Raw genomic sequence first — 14,207 nt, 5'->3', positions numbered from 1 at the left:
CTAAATGCAGGTTAGTTAACCAGTGTAGAGGGATCTGCTAGAATATTAGCATAATGGAAACAAGGGAATCACTATTCCAAAACAAGGGAATCAAGATATATGGGATCCTGGTTAGGTAGTGAATGAGCATGTTAAATATTCCACATTCGCAAAGGAAGGCTGTGGAGATCCAGAATCATGAAAAATGCCAGGAGAGTGAGTAAATAAGCAAAAATAGAAGGGGGTTGAAGTTTGTTCGGTAGTATATTATGTTTTAGTTGGAGGAATGATGAAATGCGGATTGTGGTGATGGAAGGTGCATCAGGGGAAGACATAAGCAGGTGCCACTATAGGCAATGGAATTGTTCAAAATAGTACAAGAACTCTAACATGCTACAATAATAGTTATACACAATGGATTATCACTTCCATTTTCTAGTAGTGCCCATTTCATTTTTAAAAAGTGAGAATATTCTTGTGTTATGATGCTATTTTAAAATATAAGAAACCGATAGCAACATTTGACACCTGCACATGAGCAATTAAACACTGAAGTCCACAAATATAAAATTGAGATATCCAAGTGTGATTCTATAATAAAATCTTTCAACCTTTCCTTGTATTATCATAAAAAAGGTTTAAAAAAAGCTATGCATTGGTGAGGAGGTCCAACAAGCCACGTCCTGTTAAACAAGGTCCTCAACTTAGTTTTAAAATCACTTATGGGAGGCATCTATTGCCTGACCCTAATTGCCCCCTAGAAAGTGATAGCAAATTGCCTTCTTGAACTGCTGCAATCCATTTGGTGTTGGGGACAATCATGATGCCTTTAGGGAAGAGAGCTTGCTGCAAGATTCATCCTGTCTGACCTAGTCTTCTAGCCACTATGTATACAGGTCTTATCCAAGATACGGATAGTGGACAAATTCAGTGATGGCAATACCATTGAATGAGAAGGGGCAGTGATTAGATTCTGTCGTGTTGACGACGGTCATTACTTGGATCGTGAGTGGCATCAAATGTTACTTGCCACTTTTCAGCTCAAACCTAGATATTGACTGCTTCAGTTTCTGCTGAGTCACAATGACGCTGAACAGTTCACTGATGATCACACACATCTTCACTTCCTGACCTTATAAACAGAGGGCAGTTCATTGGTGAAACAGCTGAAGGTTTGTGTTTCAGGTGTCTTAGTCGATGCTAGGATGGCTCACCTGTATTCATTCCCTTTTCTGTGATAATCGGAACTGCAGATGCTAGAGAATCCAAGATAACAAAGTGTGGAGCTGGATGAACACAGCAGGCCAAGCAGCATCTCAGGAGCACAAAAGCTGACGTTTCGGGCTGAGACCCTTCATCAGAGAGGGGTGATGAAGGGTCTGATGAAGGGTCTAGGCCCGAAACGTCAGCTTTTGTGCTCCTGAGACACTGCTTCGCCTGCTGTATTCATCCAGCTCCACACTTTGTTATCTTCATTCCCTTTTCTCCCCCCTTTTCTAGTGGTTGATGCAACTGAATAGCTATGTGTGCTAACCCGGAAGATCATTCAGAATCAGCCAATTTACAGTGGGTCTGGAGTCAGACATAGGATAGAACAAAGGGCAGCAGTTTCCTTACCTAATAAAAAAGGACACTAGTGAGCCAGATTTTGTTTTTTTTTAAATTGAACCCATTTTCAGAAGTGTTATTACACATGTCTGGAACAAGTGGGACATGAACACAGGCCTCCTGGTCCAGGGGTAGGGACGCTACCACTGCACCATAAGATGGATGCCTGGGTGAGTTAAGACAAGTGATTTTTGAAGTCAGCATTAGACTTTTAATTCCAGTTTCTTATTTAAATTCAATTTAAATTCAAATCATCTTCCATAGTGGAATTCAAAACCAGGTCCCCAGAACATCTGGATTACTAGTGACAATACAACTCGGTAATATTCTCCCCTGGTTTGTCAATTATTTTATTTGAAAATGCCATAGCTTTTAAATGTAATTAGAATTCCAAACTTAATTTACATTTCAGATTGCCCCCTCATGGGCAACACTAGAAATATTAAGAAAATTGACACTGTTTCATGTTCACTCTAGTTAAATTTTGTTTGACTAATTCCATGAAGCATGCCAGGAAAAAATACATTACATTACCTCAAATAGTTTTCAAACTGAGGCATGAATTTTTCCATTTCTTGGTGGACTTCTTCCCGGATGTTCTTTTCTAAGATCACTTTTTGTTTCTTTTCTTCAATTAACTTGTTTTTCAGGTCTTGTATACAAAGAAGTAACTTCTATATTGGACACAAAAAAAATAGACACACACACACACACAACAGCAAAAAGTAAATAAAACATTGAAATAAAAACTGTGCGCAATTTTAATAGTTATTTCAGGATTATAGGTTTGAACTAGTGGCAGAGAGATTTTGGTCTTGTGTGCCTAAAGGGATTTAATGCTAAACTTGCAAGTATTTCTGTAGCTGCGGTGATTTCTTTTAACAGTACAAGAGTTTCTGGTGTGAAATGGAGTTTTGCTTTCAGTGGGGCAGTTTTTACAAGCAAAGTAAACAGTTGTGCAATGGGCTCTAGTGTGGAAAGTCAGTTTGTTATCTCCATGCTCCCCCCACACCCCACAACCAGTTGTGATAAAAGGAAACACCCAGAGCCTAAAAGCAAGCTTTTGGGTTGCAGTTTGGCATGTTTACAGAAGTCTTGGCTGAAGCTGGATATGTTAAAAAAAAGTTGCTGCTGTGAACGACAGTTTACAATAGTTAAGAAATAGGTTACTTGTACTTTATTTGAAAGTTCCAAACCATAGCAAAAACAATACACTGTATCATAAACACCCAAGAGCATCCCCTTCTTTGCATACTTTAAAGCAGTGCTGTTGAGACGAGTGGGATTGTATTTTACTTGTCTGACAAAAATCTTTAAAACATATTATATGCATGTTTGTTTTATTCTATTTCGCTTGCATTGTAAACTAATTGTTAAAACCAAATTTGCAATATTACATATTTATGCTTCAGAGAGACCACTTCATTAAAACTAAAAAAAAATGATCTATCAAGTTAGATTTCAATTTGGGATCTGAGTTGTCCAATAAAAACCATCAGCTCAGATCATAACACTCTGCTAAAACCGCTGTTTTGGCAAGAAAAGGACACCTCATTTCTTGCAATGACACTTTAGTGTTCGAGTTATTTGGTAAACTCAACACCAAAAAGACCTTTGACCCTTCATCAAAAGACCCAACTGGATTCCACCCCCCACCACAGTTGAGGGGGAAAGAAAGCCAGAAAACTACATACTACACTTGTGAACATGTTTTTTATCCAAGAACAGGTAAATAATGTCACCTGATACATTTGAATTGATTACATGAAGTCAGCTGGAAGAATTAACAGGCTGAATTCTCAACATTCAAAGAAGAATAGCAATCCAGAATCACACATTGTAACTGTGAAATTCCCCTCTTCAAATCAATCACGAGGGAAGTAGTACTGAGCAGTTATGTTCAGTGCCGACTGCTGATGGAATTAATGTCTAGGTTCTTAAAAAAGATTGCTAATGAGGTGGTGAATGAATTGCTATTAAATTTTCAAAAACATCCCAGATTCAGGGAAGGTTCCAGCAGAAAAGTAACAGATATAATCCCTCTTTTAAGATGGGAGGGAAGTATAAAGCAGGAAACTGTGGGTCTGTTAGCCTGAGATCTATCCTGGAGAAACTGATAGTCAACGAGATTATAGGTGCACACTTGGAAAAACAGAGGTAAATCAAGAGTCAGGATGGTTTCGCCAAAGGAAAACCATGATTAACAAACTTATTGGAGCTATTTGAAAGATTAACATATGCTGTGGATAAAGTAGAGCCTGCAGACATACCATACTTCAATTTTCAGAAAGCATTGGATTAAGATTCTGCATCACAGTTACTGCAGAAACCAGAAGCTCAACATTTAGGGGTAACATATTAGCATAGATAGAAGATTGTTCTCCACAAGTCAACCTGAGGAGCATGCATTAAGTGGGTCTTTGGTAGGAAATGACGAGTGGAGTCCCACAAAAGAGTCTGTGCTGGGGCCTCCACTTATTACAACTAGTACGATTGGATTTAGATGAGAGACAGTGGAGATACGGTGGCTAAATTTGTCGACAACACCAAGCGAGACAGGAACATATGTGATGACAACATAAGGAAGTTATGGATGGATATACCTAGAGAGTGACAGTGTACAAAATCTAGCTGGTGCTGTGAGAAAATGTGAACTCTTGCAGGAAAAATAAAAAGGTAATTTTTTTTCAAACAAGGAGCAAATGCAGAATTCAAACTGGCAGTAGACTTGGGTGTCTTGAGCATGAGTCACAAAATGTTGGTATGCAGATGCAGAAAGTACGTCAAGGTGGTTCACGGGATGCTATCCTTTATTCTGCAAAGAACTGAACACAAAAGCAAGCAAGCATGCACATAACTTTTCAACTTTACAGTAGAAAGTTAAATTCGGCATAGTTCCACTCAACCATACACTGCTTTCTCATTGGAAGGAATTGGCTGGTGGTGGTTTAAACCAAAAGGTTACAATACCTCAGCCATCCAGCCAAATGAGCTAACTGATACCCTTCTAGTATACTGTGCATTGGTGAGACCACAACTTGAACACTTGCAGTTTTCGTCTCCTTAACAGAAGTGAATGCATTGGACGTGGCTCAGAAGTTTGCTAGGTTGATACCTGGAATGAGCAGGTTCTCTTGTGGAAGAAGAATTGGACAGGCTGGGCTCATTTTCACTAGAATTTAGAAGAGTGAATGCTCCGAAGACAAAAAAGGTCATTTTTTGACCAGGCTGCCATGTAAAAAGGCCTTGCTAAAATCCAAGTGGATCATCTACACTGCACTGCTTTCAGTGGCTAGATAGAGTTCTTTAAGGAGTAGTTGGTAAACATTTCTCCACTGTGATAGTCATTGCTTATGTATGACAGAATGCAAGACAGAGCAGCACTGCTGCTCAGTTGAATGAGTGAAGGCTTGGGCTGTGGTAGATCACTGCAATTATATTCCTTAAAAAGGGCAGATGATGGACTTATTACTCAATAAATGGGAGCCAGAGTAGAGAGTTGATTGACATAATTAGATACTGCCCATGTATTCAGCTGCTGCGTTTTAAACCTCAGCAACTACAGCATTTTTAAGAGTTTGTTAAGTTAAACAAATATCTAAAGAGGTACCTTCTCTATTATAAATATTAATACTTGGAGACCTTTCACCAAAGCAGAAGGAACTGTAGATCACAGAACAAAATGCTTCAGTGATAACATTAAATAAGATCCATTTACCTCATAGTTGTTTTTTCCTATTACTATTGTCTCTTCTTCCTCTTCATCATCTTCATCCTCATCCTCTTCCTCTTCCTCATCTTTTACCTCAGTTGCATTAGTTATCTCAGTATCCCCTTCCTCCACTTCAGCAACATCCTCCAGTGTAGCATCCCAAGACATAGTTTGTCTTTTTGCAAATGACGATGATTCATTTTCAGCATTGTTGATGATCAATGAAAGATCCCTGGCTGATCGTTTTGGAAGCGAGTGTGCAGGATGAAGCCTTGAACTATTGAGAAGAACCTAAAATAGAAACATTAGTTAAATCGGAGAGAGTGTTTAGTTTTGGAGTCAAGGAAAATCAATAATAAATTTTCACAAGTTAACTGCAAAGGCAGTGAATCAATTCAGTAAGTCTCGAGCATTCAAATGATAAGCTGGAGAAATCACATCCTTTCGTTTATCCATATCACAAAAATACCACATACATGAATCAAAACTGAAGACAGAAGAAAACTAGTTCTGTTCTTTAAAAATTTCATTTCAAAAGAAAGTAAACACGCAATTTATGTTCTTATGCGATGCAAAATTTAAGCAAAATTGTAAATTCAATAATTAAGCACAAAGTGATCAGAACAAAGATAACGAAGGGAAGGCGGAAATGAACGCAATTAACTTTTAAACAGCTTGCTTTTGAGTATTGTTTTAGGTGGACCTGGACTTTATGGATAGGGCGACCAGCCTGTTAAATACCTTTGAAATAGGAGATAAGAATAAAACACAAAAAGTACCAGAGTGGAAAGCAGAATACACAACAACAAAAAAGGACTTAACCTTAGACACTGACAGCACAGGAGGTGGCTATTTTGCCCATCATGTCCACAGTGGTCAACAAAGATCTGACTATATTAGTCCCACAGCCCTGGAAGAAATGGCAACACAAACGAATATCCAAATACTTCTGAAATGTTACAAGAGATTCTGGTTCGAATACTCTTAATGATTTAGTTCTCTGATCTGAATGAGAAAGTTTTTCAACTCTCCCCTTAGTCTGAACCTCTTAAGTTAAAATTTGTGTCCCCTGGTTATCAAACCCTGTATTAATGGAACCATGACATGCCCATTAGATGCTCCTCAATCTTATACAACTTGATCAGGTCCCTTCAACCTTCACTAATCGGAGAAGAAACAACCTATTTGATAATTCCTCGTAGCTCAGACCCTTCAACCCAGGAAGCATCCTGGTAAATCTTCTCCAAAGCCTCCCAAATGTAACCATGTCTTTCTCAAAATGGAGAGTGAGTGAGTGAGAATTGATTCTGAGATTAGGAATCTGAGTCTTAGTAACGGACTCTACAACGGTATGAGGCTGTGATAGATTGGGAAGGGTTGCTGAAATTAATGGCAGTGGATAGATAGTAGCAAACAAAAGACCAAATGCGTGAACTACAAGAATTGTCAATCCTTGTCTGACATAAAAGTCCAAGGAGAACAGCAGTCAAACTGTGGCTTAGGATGGAAATTAGAGATAATATCAGATTAAAAAAATCAGGCATATAAAATCAACAAGACAGACAACAAACCCAATGATAGGGAACATTTTAGATGCCAGCAAAGAAGGACCAAGGCATTGATTAAGAAGGTGGGCGGGGTGTTGTGCGGGTGGTGGGAAATTTAAAAAAGTATGAGTAAGCTTGCAAAGAGAGTGTAAAAACCGACTGTCCAAAGTTTCTATAGGCATGCAAGGAGAAACAGACTGGTGAAAACTATTGTAGATCCCTTACTGACAGAAGTGAGAGAAAATATAATGGGGAATAAAGAAATAGTTGATGAACCAAATTCATTCTTCCCTTCTCTCATCATAAAAGGAGAACACGAATAATGTACCAGAAACAATGGGAAAACAGGGTTGAGAGAGAAGCAAACCGAAACTAATCACCATTAATGGAGAATTAGTGTCAGGCAAATTGATAGGATTGAAGGATGATAAATCCCCAGGGCCTGACAATCTATACCCCAGACTAGTAAAGGAAGTGACCCTAGAAGACGGTGGGTCAGTAGTTAGCACTGCTCCCTCACATTGCTAGGGACCCGGATTCGATTCCACCCTCAGGCGACAGTGTGTGTAGAGTTTGCACACAACCTCCCAGCGTCTGCATGGGTTTCCTCCAGGTGCTCCAGTTTTCTCCCACAGTCCAAAGATGTACAGGCTAGGTGGATTGGCCATGCTAAATTGCCTGTTGTGTTCTGAGATGTGTAGATTAAGTGGATAGGATGCTTGGAGGGTCAGAATGGACTTGTTGGGCCGAAGGGCCTGTTTACCCACCGGTAGGGATTCTATGAAATAGGGGATGCATTGGTGGTAATCTAAGATTCTTTAGACTCTTGAATAGTCCCTAAAGATTGGACGGTGGCTAACATAACCCCACTATTTAAAAAAGACAGGTCGAGAGAAAACTGAATTACAGATAAGTGAGTCTGACGGTGATAGTGGGTAAGATGCTGGAGTCTATCAAGGATTTTATTGGAGAGCACTCAAAAAAAAAATGGTAGAATCTGACAGTCAGACACACAGACAGCATGGATTTACAAAAGAGAAATTATGCTTGCCGAATCGACAGTTTATCTTCAAAGGATTTAACTAGTAGAGTTGACCAGGAAGAGCTAGTATTGGTGGTTTACTTGAACTTTCAGAAGCTGATCAACAAACTCCTACAGAGATTAATGTGTAAATTTAAATTGCATTGGATTGGCCAGTAGTGTATTGAGATGGATTAAAAAGAAATTGGTTAGCTGATGTAAAACAAAGTAGGAATAAATGGGTCTTTTTCTGAACGGTAGACAGTGATTAGTTCGGTACTGCAGGGATCAGTGCTGGGATCCCAGTTAGTCACAATATTCATTAATGATGTAATAACCAAACAAAATATCTCACTCAAGAATTTGCGGATGACACAAAGCTGGGTGAAACAATGAGCTGCAAGGACGCAGAGATGTTGCAGTGTGATTTGGACAGGCTGGGCGAGTAGATAAATGCAGGGAGATGCAGTATAATGCGGATAATTATGATGTTATCCATTTTGGTAGAAAAAGTAGGAAGGCGAATTTTTTTGAATGGATATAAATTGAGAGATGTTCAACGAGACCTAGGTATCGTCATGCACCAGTCACTGAAAGCAAGCACAAAAAGGTGCAGCAGGCAGTAAAGGCGGCAAACTGTATGCTGCCCTTCGTGACAATAGAATTAGAGTACAGAAATAAAGATCTTTAATGAAAATATACAGGACATTGTTCGGCTACACCTGGAGCATTGTGCATTGTGCAGAGTTTTGGTTACGTTATCTGAGGAAGGATGTTTTTTGCTATACAGAGAGTGCAACGAAGTTTTACCAAACTGGTTCCTGGAATGGTAGGACTGATATATGCAAAGAGATTGAGTGGAGTTGATTGAGGTAGTAGTCACTTGGGGTTTAAAGGAAATTGGGGTGGGGGATGGAATCTTATGGGGACCTATGAAAATTCTAACAGGACTAGTCAATTTAGATGCAGGAAGGATGTTCCTGATGGTGGAGAAGTCACAACGTGACAACCAGAACTGCACACAATACTCCAGTTTTGGCCTAACCAGCATTTTGCACAATTCTAGTATAATTTCCCTGCTCTTGCATTCTACACTTCACCAAGCAAGTATTATATATGCCTCAACAGCCTCATTTACCTACCCTACTACTTTCAGGGATTTGTGTATATGCACATCAGGGCCCCTCGGATCTTCAGTACTTTCCAGGGTCATACCAATCATTATGTAATTGCTCGCTTTGTTTGGCCTCCCCAGGGCATTCTCATTTTTTCTGGTTTGAATTTCATTTGCCACTGCTCTGTCCACCTGACCAGTCCATTGATATCCTCTTGTAGTTTATGGTTATCCTCCTCACTATTAACCACCTTATCAATTTTAGCATCAACCAACATCTTGATTACGACCCTTACATTCATGCACACCACAAAGCATCAACAACCCCAACATCAAGGCCAGAGCCCCAATTGAAGAGACTTTCAATCACACAAACATCCTTTAGATGACAACTCTGCTTTCAGCCTCCCAACAAATTTTAGATCCACTTGCGAACTTGCCCTAAATACAATGGGCGCTTTCTTTCTTGAAAGGTCTGCCATAAGGAACCACAAAGTCTTGCTAAAGTTCATACAAATCAGATCAAATACATTACCTTCAACATTCATGGTTACCTGCTTAAAAAAAATTCTATCATGTTTGTCAAACATGGTTCTCTCTTAAATCCATGTTTGCTATCCTTCATTGAACCATCTTCCAAAGTGCAGATATAGTTCAGTTCTCCAGAGGTCTGGTATTAGACAGATCAGCCTTTATTTCCAGATCTATCCTTCCCTACTTTATCTTTCTAAAAATTCATGAGATGACGTTTGGCATTTCACGGAGGCCAGAGTAGAATTGAAAATGACTACCAGGACCTTGGCTATCCCCTTTGTTGCCTCCCTCAATGACTCTGGATACAATCCAAATTGGAACTGCAGATTATCATAATTTAACACTGTTAAACTCTAAAATACCCAAATCTATACAATAGCCAAGGCATCATACTTCCATATGCTCAACGGTTCTCTCAGCTCATCAACCTTATCTTTTAGGCCCCCTGCATTAAAATATTCCCCATTTGGCATTGTTAAACTCACTTGTTTAATTTCTCCCTTATGGTTCCTCTACTTTTGAGATGCATTAGCATTGTAAAATTCTAGGCGCAGCTTCTCACACCTCTGATCTACTTGTTAAGATCAAACCACGGCCACCCTCCACCATGAATCTAGTTTAAAATCAATCCCAACGGTATTAGCAGACCTCCCACAAGAGTGATGATCCCATTCTTGTTCAGGTGTAACTAATCTAATTCATTACATTATTTCTCATTTCTAAAATGTTCTCCCATTCTCTTTGGTAAGAAAAATATTGGATCCTTAATAAATGTTAAGCTGACTGTTACCATTTCTTTTTAATTAGTTCATTTCTGATTGAAATTCATAAAGGAAAATGGATTTTTTCACGTCCCACATCCAATTATCAATCCATTCACTACAGGAGATAGCTTCTCCTTATTGACTGGATCAAAACCTCATATCTAGTTCTTACATACATCAATAACTAAAATGTTGCTCGAGGAAAAAAAAGGAAGCATATGTCATGTGTAAACTGGGTGAATCCCCAGAAGAGTAGTAGGAGTGTACTTAAAAAAAAAAGGATCATGGGATAGCTTTGGCAAATTAGGGTTAAGGAGAATCCAAAGGGTTTCTATATCAAAAATGACAAAAACGTAACTATGAAAAACAATAGAGTCCCCAAAAGATCAGCAAAGTCACCTATGGTGTGGAACGGAAGGAGACTGGGGAGATACTAAACGAGTATTTTACATCAGTGTTTGCTGTGAAGAAGAATATGGAAGATAGAGAATGTGGGTAAGTAAATAGCAACATCTTGAAAAAATGTCCATATTACAGAGATGGTAGCGCTGGATGTCCTAAAATGCGTAAAAAGGCAGATATATCCCAGGACCCTAGAACTCTGTGGGAAGCCAGAGAAGTGATATTGCTGGGCCCCTTGCAGAGATATTTGTATCATTGATAGCCACAGATGAGGTGCCAGAAGACTGGAGGTTGGATGATGTAGTGCCACTACATAAGGAAAGGTGGTAAAGAAAAGCCAGAGAACCATAGACCAGTGAGCCTGATAGCGGTGGTGGGCAAACTTTTGGAGGGAATCCCAAGGGACAGGATTTACATGTATTTGGAAGGGCAAAAATTGGATTAGGGGTGTCAACGTGGCTTTGTGTGTTGCAGATCATGTCTAACTGGCTTGAATGAGTTTTTGGAAGTAGTAACGAAGAGGATTGATGAGGATAGAACAGTGGACGTGATCTATATGGACTTCAGTACAGCATTTGACAAGGTTCCTCATAGTAGACTGATTAGCATGGTTAGATCACATTAAATTTAGGGAGAACTAGCCATTTGGATACAGAACTGGCTCACAAAAAAAAAAGTAGAAGACATGGTGGTAGAGGGGAGTTGCTTTTCAGACTGGAGGCCTGCTACCAGCAGTGTGCCACGTGGCTCATTGCTTGGCCCACTGCTTTTTGTCTTCTGCATAAATGATTTGGACATGAACAAAATCGGAGGTATGATTAGTAAGTTTGCAGACGACATCAAAATTGGAAGTGTAGTGGACAGCCAAGGAGGTTACCTCAGTACAATGGAACCTTGATCAGATAGGCCAACAAATGGCAGATGGAGTTTAATTTAGATAAACAGGAGGTGCTGCAGTTTGGAAAGGCAAATCAGGGCAGGGCTTCTACACTTAATGGGAAGGTCCTGGGAAATATTGCTGAACAAAACAACATTGGAGTGCATGTTCATAGTTCCTTCAAAAGTAGAGAGTAACAGATAGATAGGATAGTGAAGAAGGCATGTGGTATGCTTGCCTTTATTGGTCAATGCAGTAAGTATAGAAGTTGGGAGGTGAACGTTGCAGCTGTACAGGACATTGGTTAGGCCACTTTTGAAATAGTGTATGTAAATCTGGTCTCCTTGTTATAGGAAAGCTGTTGTGAAATTTGAAAGGGTTCAGAAAAGATTTACAAGGATGTTTCCAGGGCTGGAGAGTTTGAGCGAAAGGGAGAGGCTGAATAGGCAAAGGCTATTTTTCCTGGATCTGAGACTGAGTAGTGACATTATAGAGGTTTGTAAAATCATTGGGGCGGGGCGGGGGGAGGGGATGCATGGATAAAGTGAATAGACAAGGTCTTTTCTCTGGGATGGGGATGGGGATGGGGGGGGGGGGGGGGTGGCGGTGGCGTCTAAAACTAGATGACACAGCTTTAAATGAGAGAGGGTAAAAATTAAAAAGAAAAAAAAAAGGGACCCAAGGGTAGTGCCTGTATGGAAGGAGCTGCCAAAAAGGACATGGTGGAGGCTGGTACAATTACAATATTTAAAAAGGCATCTGGCTGGGTATATGAATAGAAGAGTTGAGGGTTATGTGCCAAATACTGGCAAATGGGACTGGATTTATTTAGGATATCAAGTCAGCATGGACGAGTTGGACCAAAGGGAATGTTTCCATGCTGTGCAGCTCTATGAGTCTCAGATGCAGGTTCCTAAACCTACATGATTAGCTTACACTAAAGAATATGCCAAACACACAGAATGTAAAAATAGTGACCAAATGTCATGTTTGCAAACAAAATTTCTATTTTGCATAACTCATTTTGTCAAAAGTTCTGTTGCACAAGTCTTACACATTATAATGCCAGAGCTTGGAGTTCTTTGTCTCAAAACTCTTAGAAATGAAAGCTAGTCAATTTCAGAGAACCTAAGTAAGTTTTTGAAAACCTACAGGGAAGTGGCAAGATTATGACAGGCAACATGAAGGGATTGACTACAACTGCAAACTTTAAAATTATGTAAGGAAACAACCAAAGCAGCACTCAAAAGATGCCAAATTTTGTTGTCATAACCCACTCCTCATAGTTGAGCAATAGAATGAAACAAAAATAACCAGAAGTATTTCCCAGGTTACACTGAAACTTTATATTACTGTAAATGCGCTGAAGCCATGGTTAACTTTTAGTTAAATTAAACAAAGAACTGCATATGCTGGAAATCTGGAAAAAAAAAATGAAATTGCTGGTGAAACTCAGCAGGTCTGGCAGCATCTGTGCAAATAAAACAGAGATAAGTGTTGAGAGTCTAGTGATGTTTTTCAGAAGGTTTTGAAGCAATTTCTGTTATTGTTATCCAACAGTTGTGCAAGAGGACAGTTATCGATTAGAAGGCATAAATTTTAATCCAATCAGATAGCTAACATACCTTTTGTGCCATTGCTGAAAACTTCAATACATTAAGTGTCTCATCATACATTGAAGCGCACTGATTGATGTTAACAATCATACAAACTTTTCCTCTCCCACAGAAAAACCCCTGGAAGTAGCGAGTAAGCTTACTTTCCCGAAATGGAACATGATTGTGTGTTCTAAGAGTCAAAGAAAGAGACAGTTTATAGAAACTTGTAATTTATCATAAATTTTCAGTATCTATTGTATGTGGTATTTACATTTTTCTGCATTTCTTCAGGTCTCACTGGCATTTGGAACATAGGAACAAGACAAGAGAACCATTCCTCACTTTTAACTGTTGTAAAATAAAAAATTATAAATTAAAGTTGAACCTTAAAACCTAATATTGTTCCAAAATAAGGTTTGCCAAGTAAAACTGTAGTTTATAGGCAACAGAAGATGAAAATTAACCAGATCAAATCATGTTTAAACATGACATATACAAGATAAGAAACAGTTCATTCTCACCTGTTCCAGCATATAGTCATTGCTCATGTGCAACAATTTCTTCAACTACACAGGACGTCAGCAATTGACCAAAACCACTACCTTTCAATAAAAAGGTCCCTATTAACGAATTTCTAAACAACAAGTCCGCATTGTACATGAATATTAATTTTTCATTTTCTTTAATATTTGTCCATGAGGTGTGAGCGTGCTGGCTAGGTCAGCATTAAGTGTCCATCCCTATTGTCAGAGAGCAGTGAAAAAGACAACAAATTGCTATAGATTTGGAGACACTTGGCGGCCAGGTTGGGCAGGATGGCCGATTTCCTTCCCTATAAAAAAAGGAAATTAAATAAACCAGAGATAACCAGGTGTGGAGCTGGAGGAAAACAGCAGGCCAGGCAGCATCAGAGGAGCAGGAAAGTTGGCGTTTCAGGTTGGGACCCTTCTTCAGAAATGGGGGTTTTCTGAAAAAAGGGTTCCGACCCAAAACGCCACCTTTCCTGCTCCTCTGATGCTACCTGGACCACTGTGTTCCTCCAGCTCTACAT

At 39.3% G+C, this 14,207-nt stretch overlaps 1 protein-coding gene across 2 annotated transcripts in view; it reads right to left on the bottom strand.

Annotated features, from left to right (window-relative positions):
- Positions 1-14,207, bottom strand: part of kif20bb (kinesin family member 20Bb) — an 87,201-nt gene that overhangs the window by 54,582 nt on the left and 18,412 nt on the right. For both annotated transcript variants that reach the window (XM_048550618.2, XM_048550620.2), the window contains exons 12-14: positions 13,184-13,346; positions 5,306-5,590; positions 2,122-2,261 (exon numbers count right to left, since the gene is read on the bottom strand). In XM_048550618.2, the coding sequence (XP_048406575.2) occupies positions 2,122-2,261; positions 5,306-5,590; positions 13,184-13,346 (588 nt within the window). The remainder of the gene's footprint in view (positions 1-2,121; positions 2,262-5,305; positions 5,591-13,183; positions 13,347-14,207) is intronic.

The sequence above is a fragment of the Stegostoma tigrinum genome, chromosome 20 (assembly GCF_030684315.1).
Source record: "Stegostoma tigrinum isolate sSteTig4 chromosome 20, sSteTig4.hap1, whole genome shotgun sequence".
NCBI classification, from domain to species: Eukaryota; Metazoa; Chordata; class Chondrichthyes; order Orectolobiformes; family Stegostomatidae; genus Stegostoma; species Stegostoma tigrinum.
This window is presented reverse-complemented; position numbering and strand designations above follow the sequence as displayed.